Here is a 23,328-nt window from a genome sequence, read left to right as displayed (position 1 = left end):
AACACACCCCAACCGATAGGCTGCGGGTGTGACTAGTCCCAATTTCTTTCAGGGACTCTTGAACGACCCATCTGACCAAAGCCTCTACCTGTTGGCACTTTCTTTCTCGCCGGTCACCCGTGCAAAACAGGAGTCACGTTGTGACCTGTCGTCAGAAACCTGCGATTCGCACCCCTACTATTGGAGTGGCCATAGTGCCCCTTAATGTGATGCCAGTAGAAGGAATGAGAGCTTCTCCTATGATGCCTGTAGCTGTAAGGAGACCTGTGGCTTCTAGATTTACAGGACGAGTGATGGCACTGAGACCTGGAAGCACTTCCATCATCGTGTGCCATATAGTGGCGATCAGACCTAGAAGGGCTGAGAGAGAAAAAAAGACACAGAACAGGGGACAGTTAAGCCACGGAAAAGTGCCAGTGGGGGATCAAGGGGATAAAGCTGCCTTTCCATACCTACTGCTCAGGGGCTGGCCACAAGAGGCGGTGACACATCCATGCCAGGTCAGCTGTGAAGGCAACCAAGCTGTAAAAAAAAAAACAAAAAAAAAACATGCAGAATCCCAGCAGACCACCAGGGGGGGGCAGGAGGGAGCAGGTACTGACCTTCACAGTGGACCACAGCGCTTGGGGAAGCATTCAGCCCATAGGATTTCCCAAAGTTTAAATTTGCCGTTAAAGCTATGACGTACTGGGCATGCGCCAGACCCCGTAAATGCCCACGCGCATGTGTGAACGCCGCTATCTTGCCGCACTGTGCACGCGCAAAGCCAAGCCTTGTTACGAAGTGGACTCTCGCATGCACAGTGCGCCAGAGACCGCTTAGGACCAGGGAGCGGCAGCCTGGAGCACAGCATTATGCTCCAGTCACCCACTAGCACCAGGGAAAGACAGGAATTTCCATTCGCAGTGCTATATGGCCGCCTGCTGTTAGCAGGCTATCCAACCCAAGTTGCCGCTCACCCGCCATTGGCAGGCCTGAGCTCTTCCAGGCACTGATCCTTGCTTGCCCATTTTCACCTCGCTATTAGCTGGGGAACTCTGGAATTGATGGGGGGACGGGTACTCTGGCACTGTATCCATCTACCACGTTTAATACCATGCCTTTAGCTGGGGACCCGTGGAACTGACAAGCGTGTTTAAAAGGATGGCAAAAAGTCACAAACTATCTTGTCTCTGCTCCCCATGTAGTCTGGACATCCGGGGGCTCCACATGACTATCTTTTCCCTTGTAAATCCAAAACTTGTATGTATACCCTGTTGCTCTCTCACAGGTCTTATACATCTTGACCCCATATCTGGCACGCTTACTGGGGAGAAAATGAATGAAAGGTGGCCAGAAAAACTAATGAGGGACTCATCAATAGAGATGTTTTGCTAGGGAATATAAACATCTGCACATTTTTGGTTAAAGTGATTTTCGAGGGGCCGGTTTGTGGTGCCGGTCAAATTCAGGGTCACCCTGAGAACGACAGTGTGTTATTGAAATGCATAAAACACATTAAATTCTCATATCTATGCCATGGGCATATTATGAATCGGGTCTGTGGTCCAATACAACTGCAAATAATTTTTTTTAGTAATGTTGAGGGTTAGCCCAAAAAAACCTTTAAATTCGGAAACCGTAATAGGTTTCCATTCAAATGGTCTGGCAAGGTTTGAATCTGGGTTGGCTGCGATAAACTGTTGGGCATATACATAGATTTGATCCACAATCAATGCCTACAGATCTTTTGTGAAAAACCATTCCAAAAAATAAAGGAGTAGTTAAATTTGCTGTTTCCACCTGAATTTCGGGTTGGGCAGTGAATGGGGGGGGGGGGGGGGGGGAGTACGGGTGCTGCAGTATTTGTGGGCTGCCAATCAGGATTTGCAGGCACATCTGGAAGGACACTAGGGGCTCTACGGGCCTGTGTTTGAATTCTTGGTGGCTGCAGGACACTACTTGTGCTAGCCTCCACACCAGCTTGTACTGCACTTATGGGACTCGCCACGTCACCAAGTGATACTACAGTGCCAGGATGTACTAGGCTGATGGTGCTCACCAGTTTACCAAAAGGTAGAGCGGCACTAGTACTGGCACTCTACTGCATATGAGAATCCTCATGCGATTGTATCATCTCGGCAACCTGGGAACAGGGTCGGGTACGCCTGACCTTAGCATGCACCTCTACTCCATCATCTGAGCTATGTGTTAGGGTGCCTCTGTTATCTACAGGTTTGTATTCTGAGGCAGATTCTATTAGTGAGACCTCCCCTTTGCTCTCACCTGACATGCTCAGAATCCTGTAGGCCTCTTCACTAGAGTACCTTTCGTTGGACATTTTGGACACTAAATTTATAGGTACCTGGTGTGACTCACAGGAAAAAGAGCACCTGGTTGTCGGGGACTGCCTGAACTGCTACAAAAAAATTAATTTAACAAAGATCAGGCCTGATTCTGTGAACAGTGCAGTTTTGTGTGCAATATATCAAGTGACCGTGATCTACTGACACTGCATTTACTGGGGGGAGGTAAGCGTAGGTGCTAAACGCAGGTGCCGGTGCTGATCCCCCTAACACTGCGTTTTTGGGGACACTTTACTAATGTGAATGCTGGTATAGTGATGATCTGATCAAAGATATTGATCCGTTCATACACTATACTAGCAATAGAGGTTTATTGTGTATTAGCGTGTTCCTGGCAATCAAGGGGTTAAATGTGATTACTGGCATAATGGCAGGCAATCTGATGCTATCTGGGAGGGAAACTAAGTGATGCGAACGCTAGCTGAAATTGCTGGTGACACTAGTACAGTGAACAGTAAAAAAATCTGTACACGGTACTAATGACACTGGTGTCAGGGCAGTGAAGGGGTTAAGGGGGGGGGGGGGGGGCATCAAGGGGTTAAATGTGTCCTAAAAAGTAGTGTGTGTGTGTGTGTGTGTGTGTTGATTTACCTTACTGCGTCTTTGTTCTCTCTCTCTCTCGGACGGAATGTTCCCAGAGAGAGAAGATTGCCTCATTTCTTGTACTTGTACAGGTAAAGGAAGATCCCTGATGGGTCATGCATTGATCATCCAATTTAGGCCGAACATCACTGGCCTAAATTTGATGATCACAGCTGACGTGTGAATCACGTAAATATATATATGTGATTTTGCGCACCCATGCCACCCTGTAGAAGTATTACTGCTATAGGGCAGATGTGTTTGGCGGTTTTCCTGCCGCACTTATTCACTTTGTTCTATGCAGACATCCTGATGACTGGTCTTCCAAAGAGGCAGAAATGTGAGCAATGGCATACTTTATACCCCCTCCATTCCAGGTAGTCACGCCCTTCAATAGGTTCTAGTATTTTCCCATTTCTGTTCAAAGGGGGGCTCTGTGATTTGTGAAAGACATTGGCCAACTGTAGTTCATCAGATGGAATTTAGGATGGGCTAATGTCCAGCAAAGCATACCTCCTTTGAAAACCCAGTTCCCACAGGAAAATCTATGACAATACTCCCTAGGAGGTGTTAGAAATGATGACTCCAGGGCTTATTCAGCTGGATGGCCCTACCATCATAAACCTCTACAGGAAACCACCTAAGGGGGGTGTTGAGGTGATGCAACAGATGGTAAATAAGTTACAGGATTTGAGACCCCTATCATAAGTTCACAATAATATTAAAATTGTTGTAGGCCCAAAATATCTATCACAGATGGGAAGCTGTTGAACAGATATAAAAAAATGTTTGTTTTCAATGGTGTGTACATATAGCAGGCCAAATAGGAGAAGTTCTTTGTTGTGTTTCACATACATTTCATGTCTGCATCAAAGCATGCCAAGATTGTGAACTGAGCTTCGCAGCTCAGTTGACAATCTAAAGAAACTTGCTAACATGTAGGCACTAAGTATTTATTGCAGATGAGACATTAATATAGGATTTCCAGTTAGCAATTTTTTAGGGACGTTCTACTTTATTTATGCTATCAACTTTTGTGTTTTTAAAGGATGATGGAGTGAATTTAGAAGAACTGAAGCAAGAAATACTGTGCAAATCTGTAAAGAAAAACACGCAAGTATCACATTTTTGAGGATTTGGGATGTAAATGTTTACTTTTATGGTTCACCTGGGCCTATGCTGTTTATGTACATTATACATGCATTAAGCTTAGTGACCAGGATATCCTTGTGCGTTACTACCCTTGGGGGAGAAAGTAAAAATAGTAGTTCCCGCTACTTTTTCTCACTGTAAAAATTATACCATCTAGGTACCCAACTATTAATTTATGGTAAAGCATATAGTGCAGCCCATCGACTTTTCCCGGGATTTTTTTCCTTACTGGCTGGTCAAAGCTGGTGACCTTGTTCCTTGATTTTTTTTTTTTTTTTTTTTTTTTTTTTAAGGCAAGTATATTTCACTTTGCAAGGGAAGTTGCACTTTTCAAGAGAATTATCCCAGAGCTTAGGGGAAGTTCTGCAGGCTTCCATAGTTCAATTATGTGCGAGCAAATAAAGTTTTTTTTTCTCTTGCGTGTGATGGGGTATTTTTTGAAAAGTGCTTTTAGTCAGAATGGAGGAGTGGGTAGCATTATCCCTCCCCTGTGTGGCTAGTTAGTTCCCAGCTGTGCTGACATGGAGCCTTGAGGAAAACGGGAATTGAATAACAGATACTTACCGTAATTTTCCTTTCCTGACCAGCTCCATGTCAGCACAATTCCCACCCAGCTTGGTAGGACTATTTACAGAATGCCGAGGTTGCGGGTGGGCTCACATTTATGAGTTGGGTCCTGGAAGCATGGGGTGGCGGGGCCCTTACCCAACTGTGCTGACATGGAGGTCGTCAGGAAAGGAAAATTACGATAAGTACCGTATTTTTCGCTCCATAAGACGCACCTGACCATAAGACGCACCTAGGTTTTAGAGGCGAAAAACAAGAAAAAAAAATATTCTGAACCAATGGACTGCAGACACAGTACAGGGGATGACCAGAGACTGCGGACACAGTGCAGGAGATGACCAGAGACTGCGGACACGGTACAGGAGATGACCAGAGACTGCGGACACGGTACAGGAGATGACCAGAGACTGCGGACACAGTGCAGGGGATGACAAGAGACTGCGGACACAGTGCAGGGGATGACCAGAGACTGCGGACACAGTGCAGGGGATGACCAGAGACTGCGGACACAGTGCAGGGGATGACCAGAGACTGCGGACACAGTGCAGGGGATGACCAGAGACTGCGGACACAGTGCAGGGGATGACCAGAGACTGCGGACACAGTGCAGGGGATGACCAGAGACTGCGGACACAGTGCAGGGGATGACCAGAGACTGCGGACACAGTGCAGGGGATGACCAGAGACTGCAGACCTTTGGGGAGGGAGGGGGAGCGGGTACCTGAATTTGACAGGTACCCGCTCCCACTTCCGCGGAGTTGTCCTTCTCTCTTCTTCCCAGGCCGGCTTCTGTGACGGCCGGGTGCCCACTGCGCATGCGCGAGAAGCGCTGCGCTTTGTGAATGGCCAGGCGCCTTCTGGGACCTGTCATGTGTCCCAGAAGACACCAGATCATTCACAAAGTGCAGCACATGCGCAGTGGGCACCCGGCTGTCACAGAAGCCAGCGCGAGAAGACTGTGCAGCGCTGGAGCGAGGAACAGGTAAGGCCCTGCAGGAGAGAACAGCTGAGCGGCCGGCCCGGTATTCTGACATGGTGGCGGCAGAAATACCGGACCGGCCGCTTTATATTCGCTCCATAAGACGCACTGACATTTTCCCCCCTTTTTTGGGGGGAAAAAAGTGTGTCTTATGGAGCGAAAAATACGGTATCTGTCATTCAATTTTCCATTTTTCACACATTTTTTAAATAGTCTCTTACCACTTGTCCAGCCCAGAAAAAAAACTCCAGAAGCTTGGTACAAGTGCAAAAACACCTAGGAAAAAATTCACAATCACCAGGAATACTCTGCTCAGATGTGAATGCATGCTTACAGTGCAGTCACGATGTGCTGATTGCTGCCACACCAGTACAGTGTCACCAGAGCCAGTGCAGTCAGCAATAAAGTTCATGATCGCTAGTCACTACTGTTCCAGTGCAACCAGCAAGTGTTCCTGGTTGCTAGGCATGCCAGTGAAGCCCGCAACATTGTCCTGATCACTAGCCACACCAATGCCAGTGTCCTGATCGCCAGCACATGAGTACAGTTTCTTCAGGGCCAGTGTAAGCCAGCATCAATAAGCAGATTGCCAGCTACAGCAGTACAGAATCATCTAGTACCATTTCTGCTGGAACTGGTGTCCTGATTGCCAGCCAGTATCGGTGTGTCATCAGGTACCAGTGCAATCACTGCCAAAAATGTCCAGTGTATGACTGATGAGAGCATTGATGAGACCTCACAGTTAGATTCAGATTTGAAGGAAAACAACAATAAAATATTGTTAACAGCCACCTCTGATTCAGAGGATGAAGTGCTCCCTGTTAAGAGTCAAAAGTACTGTCACCAAGCATTGAATGTCCTACTGAACTGCAACAGGCAAGCACCCCAGTGCTGAAAATCCTGGTGAGAAATGTGATAGGTTGTCAGGAAATGTGGTAAGTCATTTATGCATTTTGAAAGCTTAAAGATGCTCCTTGGATTTTGGGCCCCACAGTGGCTAGACTGCAAAAACACTTCACACATATGGCATCCCCATCTTTGGAAGAAGTAGCAGAATGTGTTTGGGTGTAACTCTAAAAAAGCCCATAATGCGTGTCATAAATACATCATACATCGTACGGATCTGTCTGCGAGGGGGTGAGGGCGGCATCAGGATTCTGTCTAAAACGGACAAGCAGACTCCTGCCTGTCAGGTGGAAGCAGTTGGGCAGCTTTGCTGCCGCATGATCACTTCCACTGCCCCAGGTCCTTGTGTGCTCTCCACCCACACTCCTGTCATGTATCTGGGCCCCACCTGCCCATCTGCAGGCACAGGGAATGCCATGGTGGGTGCCAGGAGATAGGAGAGAAATTTTTTTTCTTTATTGCAAAACAATATAGTTAAACCCAAGTACATAACATCCCCCCCCCACATATACACGTATGAACGTAAACGCACACATCAAGGTGCATACCTGTGAAAATGTTTATTGTATTACATGTTACATATCGCCACTCATGCCGGAGTGATAAAAATTCTAGCACAAGAACTCCTCCGTAATACTAAACTGATGACCTGTAGGGGCTTTTGAAGCGTTGCTTATAGAAAATGTAAGGTATTGAAGTTTGTCGCCATTTCATAGGCTCACACAAATTTAAGGTTTGGCATGTTGGGTATCTATTTATACTTTACCAAAAATGTAGGTAAAGTATTGAATTTGTTTGCCATACAATTCACTTATTTTCTAGTGTGCTTTCCACTGATATTTTGAATTTCCTAGACCTTTGCAATAATATTGTGTGACATAAATATTTGGAACTATCACTAATTTATTCTCTAGAGTTTCTGCTTTCAGAAAATATTTAATATTTTGGGTTTTGTGTAATCTTCAGGCCTAAAATGAGTTTTTAAATGTGCAAAATATGCAAAAACGATTATGGCAGCGAAAGGGTTAATTTCCATTTTCTATACATATTCTATATATTTTGATACATATATCAAATTGCAATACCCTACAACTACTAAGTTATGTATGGTAGGTTCACCACATCCCCAGAAGCGTGTAGTATTGCTATAAAGAGTTATCATTAGATTTATGCTCTAAATTACTCCTCTATATCGCAATAAGTTTGAAGCTTGGCTGTATGGCCTATTTGGCCCTTACTGTACCAGTAACCATTTTGTGTTGCACTGCTCTCGCTATTTATATCCCATTAGCCCATATTGTATTGTTTGTATTACAGTATGATTTTATTTTTCCATTATTCTTTTGTATATTATTTTTGAACTGTGATCTAGTGCTGTATTTCTATTTGAAAACCTCAAATATTTTGTAAAAGAAATATATATTAGTGAATTGTATATTAGTGAATTGTATAAAGCTCAAACTACTAAGCAGCATGTATTCCATATTGTATGTATTCCATATTGTATGACCCATGCTCCAATTACTGTGAATGCATTTAATATAAAGAGGTTAGTAATGCAAGCCCAGTGCACTGGTACACATAAGGTGAAGCTCAATTGGTTATCCAAACATTCAAGCACAGCACCATCTAAATCATTTTAGTATGGAACACAGGCTTGATATTTATTTACCCTGGTACCTTCAGGTGATTAGACACTAGCAAAGCTTTTGAGAACGTACCCCCTAGGCATTCCCTATAACCCTATCATGCTCTGAGAGTCCTCAGTTTTTTTTTTTTTGTTTTTTTTGTCCACGTCCTAAACTGATGGATTACTTCTTCCTTATGGAGAAAGCACTCATAATTGAACTGGTTTAATCATTTACTTTGCGTTCTTAAATCAACTCTTCACTTCTTACACAAAAATATTATAAAATGTAATGCTTTTGGCATCCGTGTGGAAACTGGACCCAAAAGACACTGTCGAGAGTATGCCCACCTAAATGGGCAAAGCTTGAACCCTTTTATTGGGGCCAGCTACATGTTAATGTAAGGCAGGGTCACCCTCTTTCTTTATTAATATAGCCACACAGCAAGTATGAGACATAATATCTCCATTACTTACTGTACACGGTGTATCCTAAATAGTATGCGTCTATACAGTGCATTAAAACTATCGGGAAACCAGGAGTGTTTTTGGAAATTATTCATTTATTCAGTGTTAAACTAAAATATTTTGCAAAAAAAATGGACTGTTCTAGTAGTAGACCCTGCCATCTCAGTGTTAGCATCTTAATGTGCCTATAGAAGATGTTCCTCCCTTTAAAGATTTGGATGACCGAAAGCTTGGACTAAGACCATGAACAACCAACACAATCCTGTATTTCAGGTCCGTATTTTGCCTGAGGAGTTACAACAATTACCTTCTGCTTTGCTCTTTTGTGTGGGTGCCCTAGAACAAGCCATGAATACTACTGAGCTAAATACTACTTTTACCACCTGACCCCCCTCCTTGTAGGTGGAAGGGAGTGCTCTAAACCCCCATGTGAGCCAGGATCACTTCAGGCTGTAATTGACTGCAAAGGATTTGCAACCAAGTATTAAAAAGTGAAAGTTTGATTTATGATTATTATTCTATCCCATTACTTTTGATCCCTTAACAAGTGGGAGGCACATATGCAAACTGTTGTAATTCCTACACCGTTCACCTGATTTGGATGTAAATACCCTCAAATTAAAGCTGACAGTCTGCAGTTAAAGCACATCTTGTTTGTTTCATTTCAAATCCATTGTGGTGGTGTATAGAGCCAAAAATGTTAGAATTGTGTTGATGTCCCAATGTTTATGGACCTGACTGTATATCGTTACTTATTCATCTACTTACAATAGACTGCCATATACATAGTGGATTTGCAGTAGGTGAGGCATGACTTGCATTAAGCCTTATCTGACGTTTGTATAATATAATAACCATTATTACATGCTGTACCAGTTTGTCTCCATAGTATCGGACCCCTTGTGAGGCGGATAGGGGTGAGAACTCTCTATAAGTTCTAGAATGCAACTTTGGATTGCTGTCTCCACACAATTGTCATTCTGAGGTCCTGTTTCTGAACCCCACAGTACAGGGATATGCCAAACATCCTCCAGCTTTTAAAAATGTGTTCTTGTACTGTGTTCTGTATTGGTTTTGCCTACATGCTATTTATTCCATCTGTACCATGCCTAGGTGGCCTATGTGGTTTCAAAATTCCAGATTTTATTTCTCCACATCATCTACCCTGTTTTCAATTCCCTTCATGTTGAAAAAAAAGGCTTGTCTCACTCTATCAGTTAAGAGCCATGATATTTCGCAATCAAACCTCACCGTCCAACCTCTACCAATTGTATCTATTACCTCCCCATAGACCATCTTAACTGAGCATCACACTCTACAAAACCTATAGCTACACCACTTAGTCTTCATTTTTTTTAGTTCTCCTGCCCAATTTACTTTCTGTTCAGTCTCCGCTCACGATCTTTTATTTTTTTTTTTTTTTTAAACAAAGCTTTATTTGAATTTTTCAATTTACATAAACTCAGCGGATGAAACACTCCAAGGATGCTTCTTGGCAACAAAGTAACTTTTTTTTTTTTTTTTTTTTTTTTTAACAGTACTGATAGATTGACCAATATGAGCAATACAAAATTTTGCATAGAAAACTGATCAGAAAGATTCACGATATGTCAGCAGTTAGAACCTCTGAACAGAAACTCTGAAGGCAAATGAGACAAAAGAGGGGAGGCATTGTAAGTCAGTATAGTGTGTAGGGAATGTGTAATGGTGAGCTATGATATATATCCAAAATAAGAAGGTCAGGACATACCACTGAACTTTGAATGAGAACTGGGGTGCTTAGAGTCTGTCAGTTCTCATGCGTAAGACGTGAATGTTGAAGTAGGAGAGAAGCGTATGTAGAGGAGATAATCAAAGAAGGAGGATCAGGGAGATAGGTAGATCTATTCAGAAGGAGAAAAAAGTTGAGAAGGAAGCTAGTATGGAGAAAAGATGGAGAAAAAGAAAAAAAAAAGAGAGGTGGGAAAATGATGTTGGAACGGGCCAGAGGATCCCCTCCCAAGAAGTCGTTAAGAATATTTGGTAATGAGCCAAGCACTGTGGTTTGAGAGAAAAATAGAGCTAGAGGCGACTCCCTGTATCAAAAAGTGATATACGTGTTGTGAGTCCTCGCTGATTAAGGGTGGGGGGAGAAGTTATAAAAGAATGTGCGATGAAGTATAAAGAAAATGGTAAAGGAAGTAGATGAAAGGAAATGTGGCTTGGTTGGCTAGAAGTGGTGTGAGAGCAGCAACAAACGAGTATTGTAAATGTTTTAGATATAGTCATGCACACCTTAAATCCTCATAAATCAAGACAATAAGTCCGGGTTTACTGGATCATGTTTCCAGATTGGGGCATCACAGAAGAGCCATGAAGGAAAAACTGATGCTCTGTGGTTGGAAAGGATTTTTGAACATAGAGTCTCCATTTTCGATTATATTGATCCTCACTGTGCTGGAGGGATGAGGTGAGGAAGTTAAGCTGGTCCAGATGAAGAAGTGCATTAAGAGCTGACTTGACATCCGAGATATTAGGAGGACTGTTGGAGACCCACTTTTTCAATATGGCTCTCCTCGCGACCATCAGGCAAGAGGACAGCCACGGTTTTGTGGCTCGGAGAATGGCAAGCTGAAGTGGATGAGCCCCTGTGGAGACCGATACCAAGTTGCCGAAGAGAAGAGGTAAAGGGTCCCTTGGTAGTTGTAGAGAAGTGATGAAGGCGATATAGCTGAGTAGTTCGGACCAAAAAGTAGATATTAGTTGGCAATCCCAAAATCTGTGTTTTAGCGAAGGTTTATAATGTCCACACAAAGGGCAGGTAGAGACCGAGGGATTCCCACGGACATATAGGCATGGCATATAGGCATGGTGCATTAACTTTAATTGTTGCTCCCGCCAGAACTCATTGGAGTTGAAGGCACAGGTATTGTTGAAACCAGTGAGGATTTGATCCATTGAGAGTGTATTGTCAAAGTCTCTGATCCAAGGAGAAGTAGGAGTGGAGGCCTCTAGAGGGTGCACATAGTGTAGGTTTAATGGTCCATAAATGTGGGATATCTTGTATTTCCGATTTCTAACTAAGATATCTATGAACGAGGAACGGAAGCGACTAGATTTAACCAATGTTATCTTGTTCACATAATTACAAACTTGCAAAACATACAGAAAATGATGAGGAGGTAGATTGAAAGAAGTTGAAATCTGAGAAAAAGATAAAGGAAAGCCAGAGGCCGTATTGTATAATTGGCTAACTAGTTTGGGGTCCCTTTCCAACCATAGATCATAAGCTGCGTGTTGTTGAGGGACAGAAAAAGCAGGATTATGATGTATGGGGAGGAAACGGGAAACCCATGGGGATACGCCTAATTTACGTCTAATCTCCCTCCATGTGATAAGGGTATCACGGATGAGTGGATTATATTTTAAGTGTGGAGGGAGTGAGTTAGGGTTTGAATGTAAAAGGGCTGCAAGATCGAAAGGATGGGCCATGGCAGATTCTATTTGCAGATTAGAATAGTTGGAGGATTTGGTCAGCCAATCTATACACACCCCTAAGATGCATGAGAGATTATATACTCTGATATTTGGAAGACCAATTCCCCCCTCACATCTAGGCAGATATAGCTTATGCAGGTCAATGCGTGACCGACGTCCTTTCCAAATAAATGTAGAGCGCTTTGTTTAGTCTAAGAATGTCCGTATGCTTAAGTAGTAGAGGGATGGTCTGAAGAGGATATAACAATTTCGGGAAGCTCACCATCTTGAAGAGGTGGGCTCTCCCTACAAGTGACAGTGGTAACTCTTTCCATACCTCTAGTTCGCCTATAATTTTTTGAATTGTTGGTGAAAAATTGAGCGAGTAGAGAGAAGAGGCAAGTTTTCCAATTTTGATTCCTAAGTATGTAATATGATGAGGGGCAATTTTGAAATGAGAATTATGAGCCCATGAGGGAGTGCGTGCATGGAATAAGGGAAGGACTTCGCTTTTCGTGAAGTTAATACGAAGACCCGAACAGTGCCTGAAGGCTGTGAAAATATCCTGTATATAAGGCAGGTCATGAGTTGGGTTGGCAGTGAAAATTAAAATGTCATCAGCAAACAAGGCTAAACGTAGATCTTGTTGAGCTATGTGGACTCCGTGCAGCTGTGAGTGGAACAGAAGGAAGCGGGCTAAGGGTTCTAGGGCCAAATTGAAGAGCAAGGGGGATAAGGGGCACCCTTGTCTTGTTCCTTTATGCAGTTTAATAGGGATAGATGTGTGTCCTGCAGCAACCACCTGTGCTGTAGGGGCTGAGTACATAGCTTGGACTACATGAGTGAAGGGGCCTGAGAAGACAAATCTATGTAAAACCATCTGCAGCCACTGAAAGTTAACATTATCGAAGGCCTTTTCAGCATCAAGAGAGATTATCGCTAGATCTAGGTGAGGATTGATTTTAGCATGATTTAACACTGCTAGTACTTTGCGGATGTTTGAGGCAGCAGAGCGTCCTTGTATGAAGCCCGCTTGAGAGGGATGAATGATGGAAGGTAAAATAATAGCTAAATGATTTGCGATAATTTTCGATAGAATTTTGGCATCTAAATTTAGAAGGGAGATCGGCCTATAGGAACCTGGGTCAGACGGATCTTTGTCTTTCTTTGCTATCAATTTTATATGTGCCTGAAAGGCAGACGGAAGATAGGCACCCCCTTCTTGTATAGAGCAGTAAACTGATTGCAGGGTAGGAGAAAGGGTTGTAGCCATGAGTTTGTAGAACTCAGAAGTGTATCCATCTGGGCCAGGGGCTTTACCATTAGCTAGAATTTTTATAGCGGATTGAATATCGGATTGAGATATACAGTCAGGTCCATAAATATTGGGACATCGACACAATTCTAACATTTTTGGCTCTATACACCACCACAATGAATTTGAAATGAAATGAACAAGATTTGCTTTAACTGCTGACTGTCAGCTTTAATTTGAGGGTATTTACATCCAAATCAGGTGAACGGTGTAGGAATTACAACAGTTTGCATATGTGCCTCCCACTTGTTAAGGGAGCAAAAGTAATGGGACAGAATAATAATCATAAGTCAAACTTTCCCTTTTAAATATATGGTTGCAAATCCTTTGCAGTCAATTACAGCCTGAAGTCTGGAACGCATAGACATCACCAGACGCTGGGTTTCATCCCTGGTGATGCTCTGCCAGGCCTCTACTGCAACGGTCTTCAGTTCCTGCTTGTTCTTGGGGCATTTTCCCTTCAGTTTTGTCTTCAGCAAGTGAAATGCTCAATCGGATTCAGGTCAGGTGATTGACTTGGCCATTGCATAACATTCCACTTCTTTCCCTTAAACTCTTTGGTTGCTTTTGCAGTCTGCTTTGGGTCATTGTCCATCTGCACTGTGAAGCGTCCAATGAGTTGTGAAGCATTTGGCTGAATATGAGCAGATAATATTCCCGAAACACTTCACAATTCATCCGGCTGCTTCTGTCAGCAGTCACATCATCAATAAATACAAGAGAACCAGTTCCATTGGCAGCCATACATGCCCACGCCATGACACTACCACCACCATGCTTCACTGATGAGGTGGTATGCGACGGATCATGAGCAGTTCCTTTCCTTCTCCATACTCTTCTCTTCCCATCACTCGGGTACAAGTTGATCTTGGTCTCATCTGTCCATAGGATGTTGTTCCAGAACTGTGAAGGCTTTTTTAGATGTCGTTTGGCAAACTCTAATCTGGCCTTCCTGTTTTTGAGGCTCGCCAATGGTTTACATCTTGTGGTGAACCCTCTGTATTCACTCTGGTGAAGTCTTCTCTTGATTGTTGACTTTGACACACATACACCTACCTCCTGGAGAGTGTTTTTGATCTGGCCAACTGTTGTGAAAGGTGTTTTCTTCACCAGGGAAAGAATTCTTCGGTCATCCACCACAGTTGTTTTCCGTGGTTTTCTGAGTCTTTTGGTGTTGCTGAGCTCACTGGTGCGTTCCTTCTTTTTAAGAATGTTCCAAACAGTTGTTTTGGCCATGCCTAATGTTTTTGCTATCTCTCTGATGGGTTTCTTTTGTTTTTTCAGCCTAACGATGGCTTGCTTCACTGATAGTGACAGCTCTTTGCATCTCATCTTGAGAGTTGACAGCAACAGATTCCAAATGCAAATAGCACACTTGAAATGAACTCTCTGGACCTTTTATCTGCTCATTGTAATTGGGATATTGAGGGGATAACACACACCTGGCCATGGAACAGCTGAGAAGCCAATTGTCCCATTACTTTTGGTCCCTTAACAAGTGGGAGGCACATATGCAAACTGTTGTAATTCCTACACCGTTCACCTGATTTGGATGTAAATGCCCTCAAATTAAAGCTGACAGTCTGCAGTTAAAGCACATCATCTTGTTCGTTTCATTTCAAATTCATTGTGGTGGTGTATAGAGCCAAAAATGTTAGAATTGTGTCGATGTCCCAATATTTATGGACCTGACTGTAGGAGCATTAGGAGATTGGAGTGCTACGGGATCAATTTGAGGAAGAGCAATGCCGTCTAGAAAAGACAAAGCCTTTGATTGGTCAATAGGGTCGGGGCCATATAGTTTAGTGTAGAAACTTTCCAATATGGAAACAATTTCTTCAGGGGAGTGTTTCAATATACCCTGAGAGTCTTTGAGGGAGGTGAATTGTGTAGGAGTAAACTGTTTACGGCACAAGCGAGCCAGGAGTCTGCCCGGCTTGTTGCCAAATTTATGATACTGTAAGTCGAGATGTGATTGGTGCATGGATTCTTGTGCTGTTGCCCATGTTTCGAATTGGTGTTTTGCCTCTAGCCAAGCTTTCCTGTGTTCATGTGTGTTGGAGTCAGCCAAATTTTTTTGCGTCTGTCGGAGTCGGTTACTAGCTTCTGTGTATTTTAGAGCGACCTTTTTCTTATATGCAGATGTAAAGGCGATGATTTTACCACGTAAAACCGCCTTTCCTGTTTCCCAAAATAGGTTAGGATTGGATAAGTGAGCTACATTGGTGATCTGGAAGTCTGCCCAAGTATCTTGGAGTTGATGTAACACCTGGTTATTTGCTAAGAAAGAAGGAAAGCGCCACGTTTTGTGAGATTGTGTGTTGTTAAGATAGTTGAGGGTTATGGATATGGGAGAATGGTCCGAAATAACTATGTCATGTATATCTGAGGAAGATGCGTATTGCAAAGCAATAGAATTGCAAAAAAAAAATAGTCTATTCTGGAAAGCGAATGGTGTACCGGAGAAAAAAAGGTGAATTCCTTCCCATCTGGGTGGGCTAAACGCCAAATGTCTGTTAGTTGCATTGCTTCCGCAAATGTAGACAGTAGTGTGAGTGTTGATTGGGACTCCGCAAGTGGGCGGTGATTGTGTTCTAGTGATTTTGACTTATCTTCATAGGCATTCATAAGTGAGTTGAAGTCCCCTCCGACTACTAAAGGTAGATGTATGTAGGCAGACAGCTTTGATGACAGGTCCTGAAAAAACTGTTTTGACGGTGAGTTTGGAGCATAAATATTGGTGAGGACCAATGATTGAGAGCCTACTTTGAGGTGTACCGCTAGGAATCTGCCTGCCTCATCAGTGTTTACCGAGATTGTCAGGTGCAAGCTTTTTGTGTAACAGAATGAGCACACCTGCTTTATTATTGAGTGAGGGAGAACCTATAACGTGTCCTACCCAAAGTTTCTTCATACGAACAAAGTCAGATTGGCCTAAATGTGTTTCTTGGAGTAGTGCTACATCTGCTCTAAGTCGGCGGAGATGGCGGAGAATAGCCATTCGTTTATGAGGTGATCTTAAGCCCTTGACATTCCAAGAATAAATACGAATCATTAGGTCACATGATATGAGGTGAATACAAAGGTAGTGGACTTACAGTTTTGTAGGGTGGAGCCAGCTATCCGCCCATTACCGCCCAATCTCTGATGAAGTATGATCGACTCCCAAGGAAGGGGTGATTCTTCAGAAAAATGTAAGGAAGGAGAGCAGAAGAAAGGAGAGAGAGAGTGGAACATGGTGGCCCAACTGGGGCCTATCAGAAGAGCAAAACAAACAAAAAACCATAACAGTGTATTGGACTTCACATAAATCTTCATGCTGTCCCTGTACTGCGACCAACGTATCCGGGAAATAGCAGAGTAGTGATCTGCAGCAGTGACTCATTGGAGTTGTTGAGAGGGCAGGGGAGCATGACCCCCTTGCCTAAATGGCATCGCCAAAGGGAGAAGAGGCTCAACAAATCGAATGACCAGAGCGGAACTGTGGTCGAGGCAAGGCACAGAGAAGGGATGACACAGTCAGTACATGTATATGCTATCAAGCAAAATGAGAGGAAAGTACCACAGGACCAACTAAATTATTGCTTTCTAACAACTGGTATAGCTATTGGTGGACTGAAGATGATAGCTAAAGGCACAAGAAACTTAAATTCAGTTAAACAAGGCAGGTGGTCCAATTCGTGGAGTAAACCGTATAGCGCCTGAGAGAGTGCGCCAGCTCAGGATTGGCGAGATTTAGAGGGAGCAAAGTTAGTACGTGGGCGTTTCGGTGGATCTTTGCGAGGGCTTTGCTGATCTCTAGGCCTGAGTTGCGAGGGTGAGGAGACGGCACACCATCCGTAGCCATCAAAGAATCTTGTAAATATTGAGCGGCTTCTTCAGGGTGGATGAAAGACTTTGTATCGCCCGAAGGTGTAGTAAAGCGGAGAGTAGCCGGATAAGCCAGGGTGAATTTGTAGCCCCTTTGGTGGAGCGTGGCACATATTTCCTGAAAGGCCTTACGTTTGCGGGATACTTCTTGCGAGTAATCGGCAAATAGGAGTAATTTGTGACCGTCTACTTGTAGGGATCGAGAATTGCGCAAAGAATTAATAATAGCCACTCGATCAGCGTAGTTGAGATACTTGACTATCACCGATCGCGGTGTAAGGCGGTCATTCGAAGGCGGCCCCAGGCGATGAGCTCTCTCGACCTGACACAAAGTGGTTAGACCTAGAGCTGAGGGTATACGTGTGGAGCATAATTCTGAAAGCACCCCGGTTGAAAATGATTCTGGAAGGCCCACTATGCGCAGATTATTTCTGCGTGAGCGATTTTCTAAATCATCCAGCTTGTCTAGGATGGATTGGTGCGTACGATTGGTTTGAAGTGCACCTGAGCGCAGCGAGTGAACATCGTCCTCCAAATCTGACAGACGCTGTTCCACTTCAGTTAAACGTTTACTATGATCACCTATGTCTTTTCTGATCTGTTCAATGCCTGTGGCTACTGCATGATCCACGGCTTGTGTGATTGTGGGCAGTAGAATGGCAGCGACTGCTTGTGCAATCTTGTCATACATTTCTGTGGAACTACAGGTGCCAGGAGTAGAGGTCAGGGCTGGTATAACATTATCACTGTGTGCAGGGAGGGTGTGTACATCTGCACCAGCGTTTATTACAGCCTCTGTGCCTGTGTCCATTGAGATACTATGGGCGGTGGCCATCTTGGCTGCAGGAGGGGGAGAGCCGCATCCCTCTCCCCTCGTGGTGGGACCTGAGCCCTGCGGATTCGGCAGGAGGAATCGCTCCATGCCGGAGGGACCGAGGATCGTGCGGGGGGGCCAGTGGGGAGCTCCTGAAGCAGCTGACAGGAGTCCCCTGCGCAGAATGCCGGCTTTATATGTGGGGATCCCGGGAGCCGCGGGTCTCACCTCCTCACAGCATCAGCGCCGGAACCGGAAGTCCTCCGCTCACTATCTTAATCGCTTCTGACATTTTAACTGCAGATCTTTTTTTTTTTTTTTTTTTTTTTTTAACCACTCCCCGAGGGACATTTCCATTTTCCCCTTCCTAATCAATTTCAGTAAGGGTTCATTCTAACTTGCATCTCTAAATGTTGGAGGTCTGAATATACCGCAAAATACATTCCAGACTCCTGTTACATCTGAAAAATATCTCATAGGCAAATTGCAGCATGACAGCAGCATGAATTTGCTGATTTTTGTAGCTGTTTCAGCCACTTGTGAGTGACTAGTTGTCTCCACCAAGCCCTGTACACTTCAATGACAGGTCGGTAGCAGCCGCAGCTAACTGCTTACAGGTGGCTGAAACAGCTGCAGCAATCACCATCTCTAGTTGCCCATGCGAATGTAGCCCAAATTCTGCATTGCTTGCTATAAAACTGAGGACTCACATAGTGGAATAGTTTATAAGTTAAGGTTATCAAAAGCTTTGCCATTGTCCAATTACCTGAAAATACCAGCTAATAACCCAGAGTCTATGAATATAAAGCATGGGACCTGTACTGTATTCCAAGATATGGAATTAACATCGAAGTCAAAATTCCTTGTTTTCTTTCAGGAGGCACAATGGGTAGAGAAAAAATAGATTCAAAGTTTTTTCAACAGCCCATGAGTCTCTAGTTTTCAAGCATTCATTCTCTAATTGCATAGGGTACACAGCTTCTTTTTAACTGCCTCCGCAGATTTAGCATTACCTTACTCCAACCAACTTCTTTCTCTTTGATTGGGACAAAACACCCTTCTATCAGGAAATAATGACCTCTTTTACCATACTACAGTGGAAGAAATTGGGCCAAACCTTGTAAGAACCTCTGGTATGCCTACAAAAATGTGTTTTGTTATTGTTTGTAACACTGATATCAGACTAATATAACTGATAAATTGTTTAGTGATCTTGATTCTTATGCAATTTAGTGTTTCCACTTTAGATTCCCTACAACCACTTATAAATTGTTGGGGCTCTCTAGTTGTTTTACCAAACATTTTGTGGGTTGTTTGAATAATCATAAACTGTTTCATCTACTTATTTACAGGTGGTCTACTTTCGGTGGGAAAGATGACCCAATAGAGGCCTCAAAAAACTCAGTTTTTGTCAAAGTAATTCAAAAGTTACTGAATGAAGGTATAAATTCACATTTTTTTCACATTCTGTAATTTGCATTGTAGATACTTATCCATACAGGAACGTATTTCATCCTACTTTCTTGAAATTTAATCTAACATTGATATTTTAATATGCAAATCCCTTGTAACTTGAGACTTTACTGCTTATTTTAGGAGTATGAGTAGAAATTGAACATTTCTCAAGAATTACTGGTTTGTAGTTAGGTTACTCTTATGGAGATATTTGTACTTTGTACAGTTATCCTTTAAATGACCCTCCCACCAGAAGTATTGGACTAGGTTCACACTTAGAATATTGTGAACACATGTTTTTTTGCATTTTTTTTTCATGTGGAACATTCGTGTGAAGGGGCCTAAGAGTGGTTTAGAACTTCTTCTTTTGTTTTTGTTTTTCATCTTTGTCCCCAGCGTGGACATCCTACTTTATAAGAATGTTTTATTACTCTTCTTAATGAAGTGGTTATGCGTGTGCATCCAGTCTCGTTGAGTTCATAGAATGTGTGAGAAAATCTCCCCGATGGTTAACAAACAGCAACAACAATCTGGCAAAGATTCTGACCCTTCTCAATGAAAAAGTAAATGTTTAAACTTCATTTACTTTATACAGAAATTAAAGTGCCTCGCATAGTACAGTGCAGATATATATATATATATATATATATATATATATATATATATATATATATATATATATATATATATATATCCATCTCAGAATTAAAAACATGTATAGTGATCCTAATAACACTGTCAATGAAAACATCAATAAAGATATAATTACAGGGTTTTTATTGCTCTCTTCTATAAGCAAATACCATGCATCTTGCAACAAACAAAAACTTTCGGCCCTGTGATAAATGTCCTTTTTTGCACCACCCCAGAGCAATCCATAGTGATCCATTTCACCACAAAGATCAAATCCGCACTCACCAGACTGTCTTTTTTTTTTTTTTTTCTCTCTCAAGAAAAAGAATACGAGCTTGAGCTGCCTCACAGGGAAACCTCCTCTATCAGCATGGATGGCTACTCGGGGCTCCAGACTATATTGTCTCCCCTCCCCAATACAGTGAAAGCAAGCTCAAGCTATCCTTCTCTGACTATATAACACATATTGAAATACATGCTTAAAGTCATTTATTAAAACATTATACTCAAAAGTAGCAAATTAATAAAAGCAGACATCAAAGCATAAATCCGGTCTGGCCCCCAATAAACTAAAAGCACTGTGTACGAAGAAATTAACAGCTGGCTTGCTCTGTATATACTGAGGCCAGGTCCGTGGAAAAGGGGGTACCACCAGTCCTTTTGTACGGGGCCCAGGTCAGCAGGGGAGCCCAGGCAGTTGGGTGAATTGGATGCGGGTAGGGAGGGTGCTCGGCATGGCGGTGGGTAATTACTGGAACCGATCCCCTGTATGGCTCTCTCTGCAGCAGCTGAAAGCTGGCTTTTTCTCCTCTGCCTCCCGCTGGCTTTCAGCTGCTACAGAGCTTGCAGGGGGAGAAACGTACCTTCCTGCTGCTTGTAAAAGTTATCCAGCCACTAGGATTGGTTTTACATGTTTTGTTTTTTTTTACAGTTTGCTTTGCAGGAGCAATAAAGATTAAAAAATACTAGTGATCTGTGATTGGTTACAGCTGATTACATGGTACAGGGTGCTGTGATTGGCCCATGTACCTTTTGAGAGCTGTCGGCTAATCACAGCTGACTAGGAAGGGAAGCAAAGCTGTTATCAATCAGATTGCAATCACAATGTCAGCAAAGCGGTTATGAATCATAGCGATCACCTGAACTCCAGGTCCCGTTTACTGTGTCCGGAACGCCCCCCTGTGTAGTACAGCTAGAGTGATGTACCAGTACGTTGCTCTGCCTGTAGTTGCTGCCCATCCGCAGTACATTGGAATGAACATTGTGGTTAAAGAATGTAAAGATAACAGCCACTTTGGCTTAGTCTAGTCTTTCAACAGTAATGCATAGAAACCTAAATATGGAAAAATGCAAACACTGGGGTTGATTTACTAAAGGCAAACAAACTGTGCACTTTGCAAGTTGTTGCAGCGCTTAGGAAATTAGGTAAAACTTTTCTTTACAAAGAATACCCAATCACAGAAAAAAGAAGAAAAAAAAGCATTTTTGCTTGCACATGATTTGATGATGGAAGTCAGCAGAGCTTCCACTCATTTGCTAAGTTCTGGAGCAACTGTACTTGCAAAGTGCACAGTCTATGTGCCTTTAGTAAAGTAACCCCATTATCTGTAGTAAAATATCTATTTTCTCCTGTAATTTTGCTGGATTTTCAAAGACTTTTTTTGTGCATATACAAACATATACTGTACATCATTTGCTGCAAAAAAAAAAAACTCCCAATCACTCCAAACATAATATAATGTACTTTAATACAACAATGGTCTAACCCAGGGCTTGAAAAAGCCGCTCGCCAAATGCGAGGGGAAATCCTTGTGTGGCGGGCACAGATAGAGCGGCTCCATCTGTGCTCCAAGCCTCATTGTGAAGCAGAGTTCTGGTTTCCAACTTCCGGTTTCTGACTTCTTCTTCGGCACTGCCATTACACTGGCGGCGCCGCTGAGGGGACAGGTGCAGGAGAGGTCCGCTTTCCTCTTCTGAGAGGAGTCACCCTCTCTCCACCGCCGCGGGGGACTCGAGGAGAGGTCTACTCTCCCCCACCACAGGGGACATGAGGAAGGCCCGCTCTCCACCGCCTTGGGGGACACGGGGAGAGGCTCGCTCTCCACCGCCTTGGGGGACACGGGGAGAGGCCCGCTCTCCACCGCCTTGGGGGACACGGGGAGAGGCCCGCTCTCCACCGCCTTGGGGGACACGAGGAGAGGCCCGCTCTCCACCGCCTTGGGGGACACGAGGAGAGGCCCGCTCTCCACCGCCTTGGGGGACACGAGGAGAGGCCCGCTCTCCACCGCCTTGGGGGACACGAGGAGAGGCCCGCTCTCCACCGCCTTGGGGGACACGAGGAGAGGCCCGCTCTCCACCGCCTTGGGGGACACGAGGAGAGGCCCGCTCTCCACCGCCTTGGGGGACACGAGGAGAGGCCCGCTCTCCACCGCCTTGGGGGACACGAGGAGAGGCCCGCTCTCCACCGCCTTGGGGGACACGAGGAGAGGCCTACTCTCCCCCACCACAGGGGACATGAGGAAGGCCCGCTCTCCACCGCCTTGGGGGACACGGGGAGAGGCTCGCTCTCCACCGCCTTGGGGGACACGGGGAGAGGCCCGCTCTCCACCGCCTTGGGGGACACGGGGAGAGGCCCGCTCTCCACCGCCTTGGGGGACACGGGGAGAGGCCCGCTCTCCACCGCCTTGGGGGACACGAGGAGAGGCCCGCTCTCCACCGCCTTGGGGGACACGAGGAGAGGCCCGCTCTCCACCGCCTTGGGGGACACGAGGAGAGGCCCGCTCTCCACCGCCTTGGGGGACACGAGGAGAGGCCCGCTCTCCACCGCCTTGGGGGACACGAGGAGAGGCCCGCTCTCCACCGCCTTGGGGGACACGAGGAGAGGCCCGCTCTCCACCGCCTTGGGGGACACGAGGAGAGGCCCGCTCTCCACCGCCTTGGGGGACACGAGGAGAGGCCCGCTCTCCCCCTGCCTTGGGGGACACGAGGCCCGCTCTCCCCCTGCCTTGGGGGACACGAGGCCCGCTCTCCCCCTGCCTTGGGGGACACGAGGCCCGCTCTCCCCCTGCCTTGGGGGACACGAGGAGAGGCCCACTCTACACCGGTGTGGGGGACACATGAAGGAGAGACCTGCCAATGGTGCACATCACTACACCCGCC

General features: G+C 44.5%; 1 protein-coding gene across 1 annotated transcript in view; it reads left to right on the top strand.

Annotated features, from left to right (window-relative positions):
• LOC149442005 (nuclear pore complex protein Nup133-like) overlaps window positions 1-23,328 on the top strand; it is a 227,330-nt gene that overhangs the window by 186,114 nt on the left and 17,888 nt on the right. The window contains exons 9-10 of the mRNA XM_089656648.1: window positions 3,976-4,040; window positions 19,434-19,522. Of these exons, the coding sequence (XP_089512774.1) occupies window positions 3,976-4,040; window positions 19,434-19,522 (154 nt within the window). The remainder of the gene's footprint in view (window positions 1-3,975; window positions 4,041-19,433; window positions 19,523-23,328) is intronic.

Source organism: Staurois parvus, unplaced genomic scaffold (assembly GCF_062004578.1).
Source record: "Staurois parvus isolate SC_StPar_1 unplaced genomic scaffold, SC_StPar_1.0 ptg000925l, whole genome shotgun sequence".
Taxonomy (NCBI): domain Eukaryota; kingdom Metazoa; phylum Chordata; class Amphibia; order Anura; family Ranidae; genus Staurois; species Staurois parvus.
The sequence above is the reverse complement of the archived record's forward strand: the minus strand, read 5'-3'. Positions and strand labels throughout refer to the sequence as shown.